This window comes from Falco punctatus (genome assembly GCF_963210335.1).
Source record: "Falco punctatus genome assembly, chromosome: 3".
In the NCBI taxonomy this organism is placed as follows: Eukaryota; Metazoa; Chordata; class Aves; order Falconiformes; family Falconidae; genus Falco; species Falco punctatus.
This window is the reverse complement of record NC_137582.1, coordinates 23351876-23374806: the sequence shown is the minus strand read 5'-3', so window position 1 is coordinate 23374806 and position 22931 is coordinate 23351876. Positions and strand designations below refer to the sequence as shown.

The 22931-nt window shown below is 34.7% G+C and overlaps 1 protein-coding gene across 1 annotated transcript in view; it reads right to left on the bottom strand.

Moving 5' to 3' along the window:
- The window catches only part of CSMD3 (CUB and Sushi multiple domains 3), a 740574-nt gene that overhangs the window by 136665 nt on the left and 580978 nt on the right, over positions 1–22931 (bottom strand). Inside the window, exons 32-37 of the mRNA XM_080381544.1 lie at positions 15106–15219; positions 14332–14427; positions 13256–13459; positions 10387–10511; positions 6337–6433; positions 5293–5397 (exon numbers count right to left, since the gene is read on the bottom strand). Of these exons, the coding sequence (XP_080237670.1) occupies positions 5293–5397; positions 6337–6433; positions 10387–10511; positions 13256–13459; positions 14332–14427; positions 15106–15219 (741 nt within the window). The remainder of the gene's footprint in view (positions 1–5292; positions 5398–6336; positions 6434–10386; positions 10512–13255; positions 13460–14331; positions 14428–15105; positions 15220–22931) is intronic.

The following is a 22931-nucleotide window of genomic DNA, read 5'->3' as shown; positions in this document are numbered from 1 at the left end:
GTATTGCACACATGACATTTTATATAAAACTATATTAGAAGGAAAAACTGTTTGAACTAAAATCATTGGCATGTACATTTTATTTATAGAAGTAAAACTCAGGACCATGATAATAAAACCTTTCTGCTATAAAGTGTAATTCAATCCTAAATTGGAGAAAACGTCCTTAATGCTTTTGCAGTCCTTATTTTCTCTGCTGAGAACAGTAATGAGAGGAAAATATTTATTTATTTTTATTATTATTTTTTTACTGCAGATAATCTGTTAACAGGAACCAGAAATAATTGATTTCAGATCCACAGGCTGAGCAGTTGTAATCATTACTTTTGGTTACTGTTAACTTTGTGATTTTTTTTTTAATTATTTTATATTTTGTTATTAAGTAATGTACAAAATTTAGCAACAAAATATTTTCAATGATATTCAATAGTGGCTTGCATCACTTTGCATGGAAAGGAATGTTGCTGCTTTGAAAAACTGATTTATTTCAGGCCTTTCCTCTGCAGGTTCACAGAAAAGGATGTAATGTTTCTTCACTTATGACAATAAAAGTTTTGTATATACTGATGATATACTTACTGATCCCATACATATTTGCCATGTACAAAATGATACAAGCAAGTATTTTGCAACCTATTTCTATATAACAGATGATTTTTATATTTCAAATTCTTATTTTCTTTTTGAAAACTGCAAACTAAAAAACCACCAAAGAATTTATTTTGCAAAGGTGCTGACGGGCTTAGAACCACTTTTTACATTTCAGAGACCTACACTGTGATCCACTCTACTGACAAAGTATAAATGCAAAAGAACAGCAGTACTTGGCTTACACAGATGAGTGCTTATAATCTATTTTGAACAGTTAGTAGTTTTCAGTTTCCAGCTACTGAACCTTCAGCTTCAATACTCAACCTAACTATGTGAATTCTCAGGCCATGCAAAGTGAAATGAGTTCATTTAAATGCAGGTATCTTAACAGCTCAAACCAGATCACAGGTCTTCATCCTATTGTGTTCCCACTTCAATCAATAAAATAATGCTTGAAAAAAATATACAGTTTGAATGTCTACAATGTCTTTCAAAAAATTGAAACATAACAGGGTTTGACGTCTTCCCAGTTAAGGACTGGTTCAGAACTTGTGTCTATAGAATGTCATGAGAGTTTTTCAGATAAAATCATAAATGTATTCATAAGCCACACTCTGGTTTTTATTGACTCATTTGTGGTGCACCATACTACTATCTCCGTATAATGTCTTAGATTTTTAACTTCATTGCATTAGAAAGAGATTTTAACATAGACATTAACTGAAAACGTGCTTTCAGTATCTTCTAATTTTTAGATAAAAAGAACTGTATATAAAGAAAAATAAACTATTTGATGTTGTCTCACCCTTCTCCAACAGCTCTTAAGGCTCTAAATAAAAAAAACCAGCCAATGAAATTTTGGATAATGCACTCTGGGACTACACAAGTCTTAATGTAATAGGTCTTTTTATTTAATGAAGTTATTACTGTAATTTTATGGAAATGTTTTAGTATTTATGATGTTAGAAATACACACTTTAAATATTTCTAGGGATTACATTTTGGAATGAAAATTAGTGTGTCATTTTTTACTTATTTTAAATATATATTGAATGTTACAGAAATCATGTATGAGGCAATTTGACAACCTCAACTAATTTCAAAGAATATTAGCACTACATATACAGCCTAAAAATCACCTAGCTAGCAAAACTTTAGTAAGAGAAAATGAGGACTAAATTAAGATTCATAGTGGCATAAAACATATAAACTTTACGTGTTTTACAGACCATTCTGTGGTGTTCTTTGCTGATGTACATCAGTTGATGCAGCGTATGTTCAATGCAATATATTTTCATATTTAAGGTATCCATTGGAATACATAAACTGCATGTCATTATTACAGTGAGAATTTAAGGATTCAACAAACAAGTCAAAATATGCTAAAAAAGGATTATTAATAAAACCACTATTCCATTTTGCAATATGAATACTTATTTCCTTTTGATAAATAATCATTTACTTAGACTAAAAAAATTCTTCAACAAATAAAGTTCCTTTTGTTTTGTTTATTTTTGTATTAAAAAATGCATTTGGATTTCCTAGCAGTTCAAAAGATGAGCCAGACTGGACAGTGTGAAAAAAGTATTAATAAAGGATGAAAAGAGATATTGGAAATGAAACAGAATCAAATCTTAGAAAAAGCTGTTGTTGAAATGAAAAAGTAATCATTTTGGCAACCAGGGTGCACTTCCCCTCAGAACTGTGTCTCCTAGAATACATGAAATAAAATTGGAAGATACACCACATATTGAACAAAAAACGTTTATAGCTAACTCACTTGAAAACTGCTTAATATAAATATTTAACTCTGATGTGCTTTTCAAAGACTGACTTTAATTTAGCTGACTTCTCATTATGACCTCTGTCAGTATAGGCTCCAGTGAAATAAAATAGATGTATGAAACACTAACATTAAACTGTGGCTATTACTTTCCATTTGCTGACTATATCTAAAAGCATTTTCACAACTTTTCGAGCAGGAAATGTTGTCTGAGAGTCAGAGATGACCAGGACAGCTAAGAAGAGTGAATTCTGTTCTGATCAATGCACTTCTGGAGAATTTTCAGTAGAAATACAGCAATATCATGAGTTCTGGAATCCCGACAAAAATTCTTCTCCCTCCATGGCAGAAAACTGTGAGACAAAGACCCAAAAGATACACAAGATACAGTTTCTGCTGTCTTCCTTTCTAACAATGATGAGAAAGTATTGTCTATTAGCTTAACCTCCTGTTTCAAATTCATGATTCAAACCAATGCAGAATTTTCCATAGTCTCTTCTTGAAAAAAAAAAAAAAAAAAAAGCTACAGATTAGAGGGGAAAAAAAAAGTCACAAAACTTTGCTCTAATCCTCAGACAATAGAGACTATGTCTTTCTTAGTGAGTGGTGGGGAGTAATGGTCATGGATGGTATGGACTGAAACAGCTGGTGCCTAGAACTCAAAATACACACTAAGTGCTCATGGTATATTCATATTCATATTATTATTATTATTATTACTGTTGTTATTATCATCATCATCATCTTTTTTCTGTCCTGTTAGACTATCTTCACCTGAACCTACAAATTTAACTTTTTTCTGATTCTATTCCCCATCCCACTGCAGGCATGGAGTGAATGAGCAGCTGTGTGATAGTTAGTTGCTCACCAGGGTTAAACGACAACAATCCATATGATGTTTAAATCACATATTTCTATCACCTGTACATGAAAAGTTAATTAATCATTAATCTTGTAAACCAGCATATTTCACTGTGCTACTGGTTAATTAGGCATCTACTGAGGAACATCAATATTATTTCCTGAACCACAAATTTTCAGCATATACTTTGGCTTTATACACTCACTGAAAATCTAATGCATTTGTATAGATTTACACATGCACCCTTGTAAAAATCTATACACACATACATAGACACTGTTTTTGTCATGGACCAATACTTTAAATGATATACTGTGAATTCTTTCCTTACTGGTAAAAGTTGTATACTGGCAGTATATTATACATTTCATTTATTTGGACACATAGGAATACACAGATGCATTTTCACTTTCACTGGATTCAGTCTCATTTTACTTTGTTTTCATAATTTCCTGTACTTTTTTCCACTCTGAAGCTGTAAGCAGCTGAGAGTGTCTGCATTTCAAGGAAATGGCAGGATAATTCTAACCTATAATTAATGTTTAGTTATAGACAAGCGATCAGGCAGCAATTTTGCAAAGCTGTGTTCTCCCACCGGCTAATCAGACAACCAGAGCATGGGATTTGCATACTGTGAGACTGACAAGAAATAACATCATACAATTATGTAGATCAGACACCAGAATCAGTACGAGAAGAGGGAACTGCACAGCTGGGAAAAAAGGAAAAAAAAAAAACAAACACAAAAATCCTGCATCAAAATATTAGTGATTGCCAGAATTCCTGTCAGTCAGCTAAGGCAATCTCATTCAGACAGACAGTATGTTTATAATTATAGCCTTTTCTGCTGGTGAGGTACTCTGCATTAATAAAAACATTTGAAATAATTCTGCTGTGTTCTCACCAACCTGTGAGCATTGGTCAGTTAAGAAGCACAGCTGTTATTTTAAGTTCATTCATTCTCTCAGTACCACCGAGCGTGACTTATTTGTGTGTCCTACATGTATATATATATAGAATACATGCTATACAGTACATATTGCAATGGGCATAACTGGCAGATTTTGGCAGGGGGTTGTGGGGTGTGGTGCTGCAGGGGGGATGCATCTGTAAGAAGAGACCAGGGGCTGTGCCAGACACTGTGCCAGCTCCAACTGCTCCACTGCAGGACACAGCTGCACCCACTGCAGGACTTTGTGGTGCCTCTGAACCAATCAGATGTGCTTGAGAGAACATATTTAAGAAAAAGCAGTCAGCACCAAGAAAAGGAACAGCAAGGCCAGAGCAGGAGGAGAGAGACGACCTCACTGAAGGAAGATGGAGATAACATGACTGAGCAGAGGCTGCAGCTGAAGCAGCTGGCTGAGCAGGGGCTGGAGCCTGTGTACACCCCAGCAGGCGCTGAGACGTGGGACCCTAAAAAGGACCATAGGGAACAGCCCACTGACCCAACCTGCTGCACTGCCCTTACCTCACCAAAGGGAGAGAGTGTGGTGCTTGGTGAAAACAGGAAAGTGTGTGTGTGTGCAGAAGTGTCTGGTGGGAAGCAGGGGAGTTTTTCCTAAGGCTTTCATTTTTATTATGTTTCTTCTATACCAGAATCAGCATTTAATTGTTAATTGGCAAATAAGTTAAATTGAAATCCCCAAAATCAGTATCCTGGTTTTGCCTGCAACAGTTACATAAATATGTTGTATCTTGGGTCTAGGATCATCAAATGAGAATATCTGCATTCTGTCCTTGCTGCTGTATGTTCAGAAAAACTATTCAGAGAGCAAAACCAAATTAAAGGTGAAAGCACACACACACACACCGCCAACCCCTCTCCCCCCACCCTCCCTTCAAGCTAAAAATAAACTTCCCAGTCCTTACAGAACAGGTTTCAGCCCTGTTCTTGCTCATTTGGAATTAAATAGGATTTTACTCATGACTTTGAGGTAATAGCATGTAGCTCATTATATGCAATAGGACTGATTATTCCTCTTTCACATACTTTAGTTACAACTGACGTCTGGAACCAGCAGCACTCTTCGGTAACTGAACATTTCTGAATTACCTGTATATTCAAGATGAAATCCAGCAGCTGAAACACTGATATCAGACTGAAAATTTAGGTACAGATTATTTGATGTGCTGTTGAGAAGTGGAGGTATGGTTGTCCCTGAAAAGAGAAATAAAAATATTATTGAAATGCACCAAAACTGAACTAAATACATACATCAATGTGCTTGTATATAAAAAGGGAGAAAGGGAAAGGGAGGAATGGGGGGAGAGAATGAGAGGGGGAGAGAGAAGTCACATAACCAATTCCACCATATTTTGTCATCATGGATGCTATTGAATATCTGTCCCTATGAAAGTTTTATTACATTTTCAGTACACCACAATATCAGAGATGTGAACTGCAGGTACTCAGGGAAGCAAGGTCTGATATAAATTTGTATTACATGCCTTTATCTACAAAAATAAGAATTATTCACTAGGGTTTTCATAAAAGCAAGAGCAAATTGTGTAACTGGAATAATTTTAAATATAACAGTTAAATATATGAAGCATCCCTGAACATATTCTGTAGGGCTATTCTTAGAAATGTGATTGACTATTTATTTGTTTTTCAGCACAAGACAAGACAACAATCTTATTGCCTGTGATCACATTCCATACACATGAATTAAGTAGAATAAAGGAAAAGAGCAAAACAAAACAAACAAAAAAAGCAAACAGAACTGCATTGTTTATCTAAAATAAGGATAAAGAATACATCCTTTAGTCATGTACAATTTCAAGAGGCATCTCTTTTAGAGGTGTGTATTTCTGGACCCTGCTATAAGAGTGGGCAAACAATGAGATTAATATATATCTAGTTTGGGAGCCCCTGAATGTTATTTCATTTCTAGTATTTTCAAATATTCAGCTTTATGAAGTCTATTAAGAGAAAACTGATTAAAACTGATAAAGAATACTACCTGTTGTTAATTATAGGAGAAACAAGCACACACACACACACACACACACACTCACACACAAACTAGAAAGAGTTCTGTGTTTACAATAAAGAGTTGACTCTGTGAAACACTTAATGTAAAATTTTCTCAGTCACCTGAATAACTTCCAAGCCTTGGAGCATTGTTGTCAGCACCATCATAAAAGTCTAAGGAATCCCAGTTGTGTTCTGTGGCAAAACTCACCACTTGCACCTACGAAGAAAAATATGAGGGAAAGAACATAAACTTCTTCCTGTCTGTATTCAAGCACAAAGACCACTGTAAATTGTAGCCTTTGTTGCTTTCAATCATGGAGACTTGTGCCTTTCTCTCATTGTCAAAAAGAACAGAAAATCATCATTATGAGAATAAAATTGCATTGCAAATTATTTTTTTTTTAATTTAATTGTCAATTCAGACTACTAAATCCTGTGACCCTTAGTGACAACTACATACCACCTCTGACAAGAGTCACAGAACTGTGAAAATCACCTGAGTATAGAATATGATTCCCTTGTTTGGAGGACATAAAGGAAGACAAAAACATAGTATTGTCAATTACTGCAGTTTCTTTGTGATTCTCTGGTTTATCCAGGGCTAAAACCACTCCCACAGTGATGTACACTGCTTCATCTCTCTTGCCATGTTCAGTTCTGCCTCCAGGCAAGAGCAACCTCCTGTTTGGTTACCTTCATCATTGACTCATCTCTTGAAGAGGAGCAGTCACTAGCATGCTACAAGCAAAAAGCTTCATTCATTCCAGAGGTGACAACATCCTTCCATTCACAGAGATGCAAAGTGGTAAGCAGATAAACTGCAACAGGGAGGATATATCTGTTCTCACCTAGTGAAAATACACCCGCTGTAGTAGAGAAATACCAGGTTCCTGTTCCCACTTTGGAGGGGAGAGGGTCTGGCCATTTTTTTTTTAATGAAAAGCATTGCAAGAGTGGCAAAAGCACAGATGAAACCCCAATCACCCTCAAAAAGGGGTACCTTAGCCACTAGGTTAGAGAATTATGCTTCTTTTACTGTTCTTCTGTCTCAGTTATTCTTCCTTTTATTTCTTCCAAAATGGAATAGCTTCAACAGAAGAAATAAGCATCGGTTCTAGTACAACTAGGTAATGAAGTTACTCTTCTAGGTGAAATATGTCACTTGCCCCTTCTTCTAGGTAAAAGGAATATTCAGTTTGGTCACTTATTTCTTGGATGGGGCATTACTGTACTTTTTTGTAGGAACTGGTTAGATGTTACAGCTGAAGGATGATATTTCTTCTAAAAAAATGAAGCCATGGAGAGGCTTTGACTGTTACTGTGTTTTAGATACTTGGAGGAGGTCCCCTGGATCTGTTCTCTCAGAAAACTACAAGACTTGGCTGTTCATTTGTTGCTTTTTATGGGATTTAGGTGAAACTTTATGGGTGTTGTCTCTGTCAGGAATATTTCTTAAGATATATAGAATTGGAAATGTAGGCACCTAGGAAATCTTCAGAACAAATATCAAATTATCTTATTTTTTTAACGTGTTTTCAGGGCCAGATTGATGCTGACTACAGTTTTTATATTCATCATAAAACACTTAATTTAAAACATCTATTTTAGTACAAATTGCCCTAACTACCCCATGTAGTTAATAAACAGACAGACATACTTTCAGAGCTAGACGCTATATTAGATGTTTTGAATTATCTACTCCAGGTGCCTTTCTGCCCTAACTTCATAAGGAACTATGGCAGATTAATTTCCTGATATAAGGTATTCAAGTTACATGCCTAAAGACAGACTTTTGGTGCACACTTCATATTTACCTAGATCTACCTTTAAATGTCTGCTTTTTGATGTGGTACGAAACAGCTCAGCATTTGCATCTGATCACAGTGTTTCAACAAATTCAACAACATAATCATACACATTGATAGTTATTATGCCTGAATAGTCTAAATTTCCACCTACATGTTTCACAGAGGAATATGCATTGGTGACACATTATTTTCATCTCCTTTAAGCTGGGGAAGTGTCTTTGTTACTTTGAGGGTATATATATATTGGTTAGAAAAAATGTCCAGATATTTTATGCATTTAAATAAGCACAAAAACATTAGCTGTCATGGATATCTTCAATATCTGCATTTGCTTGCATTCCCAGGTTGGACGAAATCAGTCACCCAAGTTTTCAAATGTTGCCTCAAGTAGCTGATTTTCACAGTAATAATTACATTTTTATATACACATATTCAGGTATTTTCTTTGAAAAAAAAACCCAACCCAAAACAGATCTGATGCTATTTATTATATCATTAATGGATTTAAAGCTAAATCAGTTATGAAAAATAATGCAGTAAAAATAGTATAATGATTTCTGATGTATACTCCATCTTACTGACCCCGTGTCAGCTGTGTTCAGTTTACTATATCAAGGACTTTATCTTGCTCAGACCTAGCCCTGAATATCAGGCAGGATTCAAAGGATCAAGCATGAACATCACACTTTGTGACTGTCCTGCTTCAGTGGCAATATTAAATGTTCTACAAATCTGATTACAATCACACAAGTATGTCCATGAAACTCTTCTGTTGTCATTACTTTTATACAAGTATAAATGAATAACTTATTCAGTAACTGATAATAGAAAGGGATGGTATTCACTAGCTCATCAAAAAAGTTCAGAAGAACTAGAAAAAAGCAAACAGTAAATATAACTTTTTATTATGACTCTAGAGCAAAAGAATATCATACAGATTAGACACCTAACTTCAAAGTTAGTAATTTAATCACCTAATGCAGTCTGTGATAAGAGATAAACAACCCAAAAAGCAACAGTGACTGCCTCTTAGGATACCAATTAATGTTTAATTTAAATGCTCTGAACTATCCTCCTAGTGTTTAACTTAGGTTACTGATTGTATAAGAAATACACAGAACAAAGTATCCTAACTTAGTCAACTGTTTAAATCAAGAAGTGTTCCTCAAAATCAATCTCAAAACTGCCTTAGGTAAATAAATACTATTGTTAATAGGCATTGGTCGTTTTGAAGATTGAACTCACAGATGTCATCATGTATGGACTTGGGTTGTATTTGTGATGATTTCTGTGTTCTTCCATAAAGTTTTTACATTTTTCTTAAGTATTTTTAGTTATTTAAAATAAAAAGATAGATTTTTCTGAATGCCTATTAACCCACAAAGTATGAGGTCATACTATTTTTTGAACTTTTCTTGACTCAGTAGACTTTATTATCCTAAAAGCTCTGTGATGTAATTTATTTAAAAGCTTTAATAAACTGTCCACAATGGTTTTCCTGGTTTTCATTATTAAATCTATACCTACAGAAACTGAGCTCTTTATTCATTTTCTACAGTAGTTCTATTTTGAACTAAAAGTAGACAGAGAAAACTTGCTACCATGACTTCTTTATATGCGTTTTGCTGGAATTTGAACAGATGATGTTTAAAGGTCCTAATTTATTAAACTCAACTGCCTTTCCAATAATCAGATTTCTGTCAGTCTCTTTAGTGAACTCTGAAGAGTGAGATATACATGACTTAGCTTAATGGATACTTTTCTGCTGTGTGTTCTATGAAGTTCTTAATCTAAATTTTAATAAATGACAATCATGACAATATTTTAAAGGGCCAATTCCCATCTCATATTGAAACATACCAAAGCATCTTTACATCACAATGAACTTCCATAACGATAGAGTAAGTAACTTACAAAGTTATACATATATAAACATATATACTTACAAAGTAAGTATCTATGTTTCTAGGAAAACATATATAATTTGTTTATGGAACAACCCACTTAATTTCACTTTGCTAGAGATGATTTATCCATTTTGGGAAAGAAAAAAAAATCACAGAAAAGTCTCACTATTTCATCTGGCTTATAAGGAGTCACTGACCTGCTGAAATAACACATTTTAAATTATTGGTGATTTTCTTCTAATTAAAAAGTTAGAAGTGTAACTTAAGATATTTGTAAATCTTTTAACTTTTAACAACTGTGTGAATAAAAAGATGTGCAATAAATTCCATCGTCAGAATCATTAGTGAGATAGAAAAATGTATGAATAAATGATCTTTTCATGCTCTTGGAAAAACATCATCAGGAAAAACAGTTTAAAACATGATGAGAATAGGCAAATAGTAAGTATTCTCACTTGAATCCCAGCTCCCTCTGGTACTGTGATCTTCCACACGCAATTCAGATTGTTGTCATAAGGCTCAGGGTAACCAGGAGACAAAATGGTCCCTTTGCGCTTGGTTAAAATTCCACCACAGGGCACTGAAAGGAAATGCATAAGGCAAAAAAAAACCTTATGATGCTTTAGAAGTGAGAAAAGTTATTATAAATGTTTATACAAGGTTCAGTATACCATGGATGAAGAAATTTAAATTTATGCTATCTTAAATAATTTATATTTGCCTCAGGAAAATAAAATTTGTATCTCTAAACCCTTCTTTTAAATGACCAAAGAAGAATAAAGGAAAATTAGAATTATCTCAGTTTTCTACCTGGCAGAATCATGCTCATATTCCCTTTATTTTTTGACCTTTAACAAAGTGAAATCCACTCTATTGTCTCTTAATAATCTTACAAAAATAAAGCATTATTTTTAGGTGTTAAGAATGAATTTTGAACAGTTATGTATTGTATTAGTATAAAAGACAGAAACATGTCTTAAAAAAGATACATTCTTTCTTAATATTGCTACTTTGTTGTCTTAATAATTAATAGCACCAATGTCAACTCTTTGACTGTTTTCTGCTTGTGTGAGTTATCACATAAAAGACTATAGATCTATCACATTAGTAAAGAAATTGCTAAACCCCTGCAATACTGCACTCATCATATCCATGCCCATGGATTAATGTGTTATGCATGACATAGGACAGAGGCATTCAGTACCATCAAGTTTCTCTTCTGAATGTTCATCTTGAATTTATCTCGTCTAGATCATTAGATGCTCTAACAGGGACAAAGAATATTACAGCTTAATCCAGATACAGATATTCTGTTGGTATTTAAGAAGTCGAAGGAAAAGATGGATGAGATGGTTTATCAAAACCATTAAAAGCTAATGTATCACTTATATGCAACACTGCTAAGTTCTGAATGGATTTCATTAGGTACAAATATGAGGATTTAGAAAAAAGGTAGAACTTATCTTAATAATGAATACTGTAGCCACATTTTGTGTGGCATATAACTGATAGAATCTATTGGGAACTACATCGATAAACTAAAGGTCTGTGTCACTTGAAGTTTTTAAATAATTACTGATAAGAGGATGAACAGACAGAATGATTGATGTCTACCATCTGTAAGTAAATATTCAAGCATTCACTAAAGTTAAGGTAATTTAATATTTATTAATTTTATTATTATTAATGTCTACCACTTCAATTATTAAATTGATTTAGATTAATGTAATTTTCACCTCGTATATATTTTACCACATTTACTGGCACAGTGTTTTTCACACATAGGGTGGCCTGTAACCCTTTGTCAGTTCAACTCGCCTAGAGACAGATAGCTTTCTCTTCCACAGACTAAATCACATATTAACGTATCAGTAATAAATTGTGATCAACGGTCAAAATAATTATTTAAATATTCTGTTACATTGTTATATCTGAAAAACAAGGAAATACATTTCAAGGGGGTAAAAAGTACAGTTCTACTGATTAAACTGCAAACATTGAGAATAAATGAAATATAGCTACATACTTTGGCTTCTTATTGATACATAATTCCTATGCCTTAAATAAACATTATTTGTGTATAATAGCCAGTTAATAATATTTTATTAAAATTACCTCAGTGGTACTTAGTCTTGGTCTCTATCAGGATTCTAGTATTTTGGAGAAAATCCTTTATTTTACTGAAAAACACTCAGACTCTACTCTACCATGCATTATCAGCTGATTAGCATGGAAGAATAAAAACAGCCAGTGAAAAAATGTTCTCTATTTTCCTTTCCTCCATTCATCTAAAAATCTGTTTATGTACTTCTTAATGCTGCAGTCAATATCATAATGTGTTTTCTGCAATGGGTTATGATATTTTTTATTAAAAATCTGTTTTCTATCAAGAAAAGTACAGTAACTTTAACTCATATTGACTGTTTTGGTTGAAAATGAAGCTCTTCAGATGTCTTCATACTCAAAATGAATAGTTTTCAATCTATTCAATTTGAAAAAAATATGTATAATATGGTCAGTACTGCAACAGATGTTACAGATGGAAAAGTTTAATGAAGTTGCAAAAACATCTGTCCAAATGATGACCAATCTAAATTCATTTATAAACAACTATTTTTTTCTATATAAAAACCAAGCCAAACTCTAATTAATTAAACTTAATATGTAAATGTGCCATATTTGCCCTTGACATAAGCCTATGGTAAAATGTACCATTAGAATTTTCTGTCTTTATTGCAGGGCTTTTTAGCACATTTACCAGATTTTTAATTGGTGCAAACCAGCATTATCAATGTCATTGGATGCACAATGATATCAAAATTAAATTTTGGTAATGTAATCTTGTATGATTAGAAGTAGAGAAAATGTATTTTCTGATCAGAAAAATTACTGCTTTTTTCTGTAATGAAATATTAGCATTAACTATTTCTGATTTTTAATATAGTAGTGTTCTTTCTAATAGCTTGCAATATTTTGTTAGAGATCTGCAAAGCGAAAGCATCTTAGTCTTGTAAGCAGTCAGGGCACAAACTGGTATTTCTGAGTCTTGATTAAAGGACAGCCAGGGACTGTCACTGATGTTAAGGTAAAATAAACTGGCATATAATTTATAGCAGCAGAGTATGTTCATGAAATTCATTAAATATCACAGCAAGGTTAGAATAGAAAAAGGAGTAAAATCTTAACCTTGAATGAAGAAGAAAGTGAATAAAAGTAAAGAAGAATAAAATACCATACAGATGACAAAGAAGGAACACATTCAGCTAGAGAATGGTCTACACTTTAGGCAGTAATTAGTCCTTTTAAAAAGCCTTAAGAACTCACCAACACATGTAGGGAGTGAATCATTCCACTGTGCCAATGCATTTGGTACTGTATCACACCTAATTGCTGTTGACCCATGGAGGATATAGCCTGGATTGCACTCAAAAAGAACCAATGACCCAACTGCAAATTCATTTCCAATCCTTTTTCCAAATCTCGGTTCAGGCACAGAGCTACACTGTGTTGCACTTGTTCTTGGAACAGCTGCAAATGTACAAACAATTGTGGATTCTTAATTTTAGATATGATGGAGGAATACAGATTTTGAACCACAAATATTCAAAATGACTGGAAGAAACATTCAGTTATTTGCTGGTTAAGAACATTTTCATAATACCCAAATGAAGCTTCATAATATGGATTACATACTTCTGATGTCTGAGTTACTATTTAGAATAGCACAGCACTGATACCCTTGCCAAGATTAAAACCAATGCATAACATCCACGCTGAAACCTTTCTAAAATAGCACTGGAAAGAAATACTACTATGAAATATTCAGCTAATATATGTTTTAAAAATAACATTACTGTGTCATACGGATATTTACATTTATTCTTGTGGATTTCTAAATGTGTATTCTGACTGTCAGATCAGGATTTAAATTTAATGAAAGAATGACTTGCAGTTGCAAGTACTGATGTATAATCATTTCTGCATTTGACCCATAAAAAGGCAGATAATGTAAACCAGAAGTATCTAAATAACAGTAAGATCACTGAGTCACCCACAGGTAATAATACCTAAGTTATTCATATTTAAATTGAGAAATAAACCGGTTTGAGCAGCCAGATGCATCTAACATTAGTCAACCAGATTAGCAAACAGAAACAGCTGCTTTCTATAACTGCCATCTTAAATTTGGAACCTCTCATACTTCTTAAATATTTGATTTAAGCTTAAAATACACATAAAAGAATGATCCTAAACATTTTTCAAAACATGCAGAAATAGTGAAACTTGTTGTATTGTTAACAGGCTGTTACTTTCCTCTACATTGTTGGTCTGTTCCTCTCTGATGATTTAGAATTTGTGATGAAAAGAATAAATGTACACATTTGTCCAGGTTGTCTCACCTTGATAGACAAAATGAAATCCTTTAGCTGTTACTGGTCCAACCGAAGTAAATCTAACCGTGATCTGGTTACCTGAGCTCAATGGAAGGGATTCACCTACTCAAACAAAGCAAATATAAAGCTATCATAACCACTTTTTCCTAAAGAAGCATTCAAAATACCTGTCATCATCTTTGTAGCTGGACATAACCCACCCAAAACCTTGTTCTACTTCAGTAAACTTTGCACGATATATGCAACTTCAGTATGTTATGTTGACAGTATTATGCTGTTGTAAAAAGGGGAACTAAAACTCATGTGAGTTATTAGGAATATTTGTTGGTTTTCTTTACAAGAACCCCTCCAACAAACAAATCAACAAACAAACCCAAAATCCATACCTCTTTTAACCGAGTAGATGTGCACATAATCTATAGAATTTACTTTGCTACAAACACACACTGTTTTTCCTTTGAAGCATGTAATACACAGTTCAGATTGCTCGCTAAATAAAAGTCACAAATGCACAGAGTGAGAAGCCCCAAACACTCACTATAGGAGCTAAATATCAGGGGGGAAAAATCTAAAAAGAATAGATTCCATTTACCTCATTTATTCATTAATGCAGAGTTTTGAATGATTATATTTTTAGTTCAAAATCCTGATTTCATATATATGCCTGAATTGAATATATGAAAATAAGACAATAATTTTTTCCTTTTTTTACTGACTACACTATCTTTCTAGGTTCCTAAAAACAAACAACAGTTTAATGACAGTTCTATTAAAGGATACCTGAATGAGATCCTGAGAGAGAGGATAACAAAGATGACTGAAGAGTTGGACCATCGTATACTTCAACTACATCATGGAGTGATGTCTGGAAAAATACAAACTGGCCAAAAACCACTGACCGAACAGGAAGAAGGAAAAGCAAGAGGCACCAATGGCCAAAAAAAAAAAGGGGGACAGAATAAAAAAGGAAAAACAAACAAAACAAAACAAAACAAAAAAAGATAAGAGAACAAAACATACATTAATATATTGTTTTAAAAATATTTAAATAAAAACCAAGTTTATTTCATAACTTCTCTGATCAATTAATTAGTTACTCTGATGATTAAAGTTATTTTTTATAACATTACAGTGGTACATGGATAAAAATGTAATTCTATATACATAAAAGAGACAATGAAGGTATACAGACCACACATACACTCATTAAAAGATTCTAGTAATGAGGGAACCAAACCATTTGTGGTGGGTTGACCTTGGCTGGCCACCAGGTGCCCACCAAGACGCTCTATCACTCCCCTCTTCAGCAGAACAGGGTGGGAGAAAATAAGATGAAAAAAAGAACCTTGTGAGTCAAGATAAAGACAGTTTAATGAAGCAATAGCAGAGGTTGTGCACAGGGAAGCAAAGGAAATCAAAAGATGTTATTCTCTACTTCCCATCAGCAGGTGCTGTTTGGCCACTTCCCGGAAAACAGGGCTTCAGTACACGGAACAGTTCCTCCAGAAGACAAACATTGTAAATAACAAATGCCTCACCATCCTCCTCCTTGCTCTTAGCTTTTATATCTGAGCAGAGATCACATGGTATGGAATGTCTCATTGGCTACTTTGGGTCAGCTGTCCTGGCTGTGTCCCCTCCCGAATCTTGCCCACCCCCAGCCTGCTGGTGAGGGGCAGGGGGAATGCTGGAGGGGCAGCCTTGATGCTGTGCAGCACTGCTCAGCGGTAGCCCCAACACTGGTGTGTTATCACCATCTTGCTAGCTACCAATACAAAGCCCAGCACTGAGAGGGCTGCAGTGGGGCTCAGCCAGACCCAATACACCATTTTTCTGCTGTTGAATATACTTTTGAATTCTCTGCTCTCTGCTACCCAACAAACATCTAAATTCACAGTTAAATGTCCTCCTTTATGATACTAGGCATACTGCTATATATTGTGGTTTATTAATATTTGTTGATAAGCTTCTGTAAGCTTTACTTACCTTGGAATGTTTCATTTTTCTTAAGAACATTAACATCTTTATCATTGCAAAATAAATAAGCAAGTGATTCAAAGCAACAAACACTTTTCAGAATATATACACTGAATAACAACAACAAAATGTAAAAGTCATGCCAACAGAACAACTCAATTCAAGAACATTATTTTTTCATTTAAGTTCAAAAGCCTGTGCAACACATTCACATCACAGCTGTTTACACTTTCAATATAAGTAAACAGTGAAAAGAAAAACAGATTGTTTGGACTAATTCTAGTGCCTAGTATTTACTAATTCTAGTATTGACAAAACATCTACATATTAATTTTATCACCATAACTAGCAATGGAGGGGAAATGGCTTAAGGAGTAAAAATATTAAAACACGGAAGTAGTTAGATATTTGTAGGTACTGGAACACCTATAAAGAGTAACAGAACCAATTCTGGTTCATTATCCAGGTTAGGTATTTTGATACAAATATTCCAAAATGTTGCTACTATATTATATTTGTTTGCCATATGTTCTATGATATCTTTATCTGGTATATTCTGTTATAAAGGACTAAGATAGGCATCTACAATTCTTTCAATTTATATACACTTAAAGCTTGAAAAACTGTATACTAAAAATGTGATGTCTTCAAATTGTTGACTTTTTTCTTTATTTTTTACTGATTCAAAAAAAAAAAGGCACGATCATATCATATTCCCTTTTCAAGAAAAGAAGCCATTTTTAAACAAGAAAACCTCTGTTTAAAGGGAAAGACTGGATGTTATATTTATAAAATTTAAACAAAAGTAATTTTAAAACTGTGTGTGAGACACTTCCGAAGACTTTTGTCCATTTTTAGGAGGAACCATAAGTGAGATACCAAATTATCTCTGTCATTTTTCCTTCAGTCTCAAAAATATTAAACACTGATGTTTTTACTAGCTCTGCTTATTTTTTAAAGTAATAGTTGCATTCCAGTTTTCTCTTTGGTGGTGTTAATGATAACTAACAAACTTAATCCAGCTAATAGTTTCTATCACATTTGTACTTTTATCAAATCTTATTTTCATACTCAATTAATTTCATTTTGTTATTGAGACAAGTAAAGTTCCTCATGACTTCCACTGCTATTTCCCATTTTGAATTAAGTTGCAAACTATGCATGGAAAATTCAGGGAAATGTTGAGGCATAACTTAACAAGCACACGTAACTATTATCAAGAGCTGTATCTGGGGAAAACTGTAAAAATAGAATTTATAAGCTATATTTGTGTTGTAATGGGTTATTATAAAATATATACACAGCATTTATACCATATAGTGAGCCACATCCAAAGGCTTCTTTCATAAGTATTTCAAGATTGTTATTGCCTCCAGCTTTGTTTTAAGCACCTTCCTGTCTAAAAGTATAACACTGAAGAAAGTGAATAAATATGTGACTTTAAATTGGTCATTTTGGAAAGAGAAAGGTCTACGTATCATTTTTGGCAACTGTTTTTTCACTGTCAGTTGCGTATTTCTCAATAAAATACATGTAAAATCTGAGAAGGTAACCAAAATTTATCATTTACTATCAAATATATTATGAAGAAACTTAAGGTGATTAGTATGGCTGAGACACAAAAGCACTGACAAATAGGAACTACTGGCAGAAAGTAGTTACTATGAAACAGCAGCAAGGTCAGGTAAGGGTTTTTGAGCCCACAGTTTTATGATCAATTTAAGTTTAAGTGAATCAAGCTGCTTCTTCAAGTCAAGCAGGAATATGGTTGATCCAGTAGTGGAGATAGATTATAGATCTTCCTTCTTCTTCCTGTGCCAGGACACTCATTTTTTATTAAATCAGCTGTGAAATGTTGTAATACATCAGTGACTGATACCTGACCAGCTGCAATTATGTCACAAGAAGAGAAATTCTAGTTATTAGAAAAAGAACATTTCATTGCTTCTGTGTTTTCTGGGGTCATTCTTGTCTACCCCATATGGCATGTGTTTATTCTGGTTTTTTCCTAGTGCTTGAAAACAATTTTCGTAAAAACAAACCATAAGTAATATAAGTTGAAGAAAATTTCAAAGTATCTGCTTCAAAATTAAAAATAAATAAATAAATAAATAAATAAATTGGTGAATATTCAGTATGATCTGCCTTTGGGAAACTCATTGAAAGTTATTACCCAGTCCAAATAAAGATGAAAACACTTTAACTGAAGAATTTGGGGGTGATCTAGTTTTTTTTTTTTTTAAATGATGGACGAATAAGTATTCCCTAACAAATGGCTCACTATCATATGATATACCCTGTCAACTATCATGAAATATTAAAAGTCACCTGACCAAACTTGGCATATAAATTTGGGCTTCAAATTATTCCTGAATTTACGTTTGTCTTGGCCTTCATTGCTTTGTAGCAATGCTATTTAAAAATAAAATATCTTTCTTTCTCTCTCTATTTTGTGACTTAACATTTTGCTAATGCTAGGGCATCCAAAGAAGCTTTCATCTTGGAATTTTCATATTTACAACACTATGTATTTCCTCAAAAATTTTTTTAAAAACAAACAACAAATATATGCTTTTTATACTTTTATATTTGTGGGAATTTTTTTTCTCTGTCAAAATTCCAGGCAAACTGTAGTATTAATACTGTTATTAATTTAGGAAATTGAGGGAATTCATTAATTCAAAATACATCAGCACAAGCAAGCTCCCTTTTAACCAGGCAAGAGCTAGACAAGAGAATTTCCCATGCCTCCGAATATCTAGATGTTTCTTTGGCCTTCATCAATATAACATCCGGATATTTTTAATGTGTTTGCAAAAATCTAACAGCAGATGGAATTGGCACAAAATAGTTGACTGGTTAAAAATTTCATCAAAGGAATTTTTTTCAGTTTTAAAGTGTAAAATAAACATGTACAGAGATTACTTCAGTCCTTTAATTGGCCTGTTTAAAAAATAAGAAAAAATACTGGGATTAATTACACAATATTATATTAATGAACAATATTATCTGTATAACTTCTACTACAAAATCAGAGAATAATTGAGACTAGAAGCCTCCAGAGATCATCTAGACCAGCCCTCTTGCTCAGAGTACAGTCATTTAGAGCAGACTGCGCAGGCCCATGGCCAGTCAGGTTTCAAATGTCTACAGGGATGGAGACTTCACAACTTCTTTGGGCAACCTGTTCCAGTGTCCTGTCTCCCTTATACTAAGGTGTTTCTTTCTTGTTTAAAGGGAATTTCAGTTTCTGTTTGTGCCCATTGGCCCTTGTTCTGTCACTGGGCACCACTGAGAAATCTGGATCTGCCTCTTTTATTTCCTAGGAATTTATACACATTGATGAGTTCCCCCTGCACTTTCTCCTCTCCAAGCTGAACAGTCCCAAGCCTTTCACTTTCTCCTTGTATGTCTGATGCTCCAGTCCCTTTGTCATCTGCGTCACCTTTTGCTGGACTCACTCCAGTATGCCCGTCTCTCGTACTGGGGAGACCAGCACCAGATACACCACCCCAAATGCAACTCACCAGTGCTGATCTGTCGAGCTGCTGGCAACATTTTGCTGAACACATCCCAGGAGGCTGGTGGCATTCTTTGCCACAAGGGACACTGCTGGCTTGTGTTCAACTTGCATCCAACAGGACCCTCAGAACCTTTTCTACAAACCTGCTTTTCAGCCAGGTGGACCCTGTACTAGTACATGGGGTTATTCCTTAGCTGCAGACTGTTTATTTCTTTCTGCTGAACTTCATGAGCTTCTCGTCTCCCCTTTTCTCTGAGCCTTTGAGGTCCCTCTGAATGGCAGCACAACCATAGGTGTATCAGACACTCATCCAGTTTTGTATCATCTACAGACTTGCTGAGAGTGCACTCTGTCTTATCATGTCAGTAATTTATCACTAAACAGTACTGGCTGCAGTGTCAGTCCCTGGGGTACACGGTTACTGACTGACTGCCAGCTATCCTTCATGCTGCTGACCACAACCATTTGAGCTTGGCCGTTCAGCTGGTTTTCAGTTCTCCTCACTGTCTGCTTATTTAGTCGGTACTTCATCAGTTTGCCAATGAGGATGTTATGCAAGCCTGTGTTGAAAGGCTTGCTAAAGTCAGGCTAAACAACATCCAGTGCCCTCCACTCAACCACCAAGCTAGTCATGTTATTGTAAAAGTCTATCTGATCCGTTAGGACTGATTTACCTTTTTTTAAATCCATGGCAACTTTCAGTCATCTTCCTGTCCTTAATATGTTTGGAGAAGAAGACCAGAACTATTTGCTTTATCCTCTTCCCAGGTACAGAGGTAAGGCCAACTGGCATATAGTACCCTCGATCCTTCTCCTTGCCATTCTTGAAGATGAGCGATGTTTCTTGTCTTCCAGCCCTTGGGAACCTCTCTCAACCATCATGACCTTTCAAAGGTAACTGACCTCCATCAGTGCTTGCGGATGCATCCCATCAGGTCCCATGGGCTTGTGTATGCCCACTTTGATTAAGTGCTGCCTCACTTGGTCCTCCTCCAAATCACCTTGCTCTAGACTTTTCTCCTGGTCTCAGGGGTCTGAGACTGCCCAAGGCTGATTTACTTGTAAAGACTGAAGGAAAGAAGGCATTTAGTAATTCAGTCTTCTCTGCATCCTTTTGCACAAGGGACCCTACCCCATCCAAGAATGGACCCACATCTTCCCTGCTCTCCCTTTTGTTGCTGATTTATCTGTAGAATCCTTTCATGTGCCTTTCCAGATGCAGCTCCAGATGAGCTTTGGCTGTCCTAACCCCATCTTTGCAGTGGGTTTCAATTGTCTGTATTTCTTCCAGGACATCTGACCCCACTTCAACATCCTGTACACTTCTTTGTCATGTTAAAGTTTTGTCAGTAGCTCCTTGTTCATCCACTTAGGCCTTTTGCCACCATTTCTTATTTCTTGATCATTGGGATGGACCACTCTTGAGCTTTGAGGAGGTGATCCCTGAAAATTAACATGATGCCATAGACTTCTCATGTCTCCAGGGCCGTGTACCATCAGAATCTTCCATACTGATCCCTGAATTGCTGTCACTTCTGTCCCAGTGAAGAATTAAACCAAACTGAAAAGTCAAACCTTTACAGATAATGTATAATAGCCATTTGGACTGTCCTGATCAAGTTATATCTACCTGGGTAAAATATATGCTTCTGCCAGGCATCATAGCTAAAGAAACACTCTGAATAACTGTTATGGATATTAGCAGAATAAGATGAGCTGTCTTTCCTAACTCTAGGTTTCCCACTCACATCAGCGGGATATTTTGTATGCCTAATGACTTATTGAACTCAGAAAGCTTTAGTGTAAAATCAAGTCCATTACCGATATAATTCACTTGCCTTTAAAATATTACCAAAAGGACTAACATGGTTTAAGCATTGTTACCACATATACTGGAATTTGTATTTTGTCTCTGCCTTCCTGATGAAGCTCAGATGTTTGCTTCAAGACTGAATCAGCACTTATAATGATAGGTCTTAGTAACTGTCACTGTCAAAAGGAGTATCAACCCTAGTAAATAAAATACGGCCTAAATTACCTCTGTAATTCTTAATATACATATATGTACCCAACCATGAGCTATTTCAAACGGGAGTAAAAAAATATGTTTCAGTCTGGGAAAGATATACATGGCTTACATCATGGTTGTTATTTTCTACAGTAACATCACCGTTTCTCTTGTACCAAATTAGTTTTGAAGAACTGAAAAAAAAAATCCCAACAAACGAAAACCCAGATAAAGCAATCCATTTGTTATGAATGATACTTTTAAATTATCATCATGCTTGATCATGGTGTTTTAAATAAATCTTTTCTACTATGTTTAAAATAGGTTTATTCTGATTGTGAATGAAAAAATAAGGTGTTCTGGTATCTAATGATTGTGGTATACACTTATTACAGAGCTAAAGGACTTCCTCAGAATTCAAAGTTGCTCTGCAGAAGGTAACTTCTCATAGTTTTAAACAGAATTTCTGTCATCAGACTAAATAATCTTTCCAAAAGAGAGTTTTGCCCACAACAGCATGGGAATTTTATTTCACAGTGAAAGAAAAAAATATATCTGATTCTTCATCAGCTCCACTGATGACATCCTCTCTTTGCTTATGATTTAGCTGTGAAGTTTTTCCTATCAGGTCTTATAAAAGATTTATAATACCATATTTAAGTTTTGTTTGAGAATAAAAAAAAGGGGGGGGGGGAGGGAAGTGCAACATTGTTCAGAAGCTACAACCTTCTTTAAAAGACAGAGAGAGAGAGATCTCTCACTAGAGAAATGATCTCTATGGTGATTAAAGATAACAAGTACACTAAGAAGCAAAAAATGCAAACTTTTCATGCATCTTAGCTCCCTAGTCTGGAGACCCCATTCACTGTGCTAAGGGATGGATCATGGCCGGTCAGCTTAATGATAAGTGACAACAGAGAAAAGCTATGCTTTAAATAGGATTCAGACATAACTATAGGAAGCAAAAAGCAGGAAACTATTCTGTGAGATTGTCTCTCAATGAGAAAGACTCAACAAGGCTTTACAGCTAATCAGATTAGAGTCATCAATCAGATGATCATCAGATAGGAGAAAATCTTGTGCCCTTTCCCATAAGAC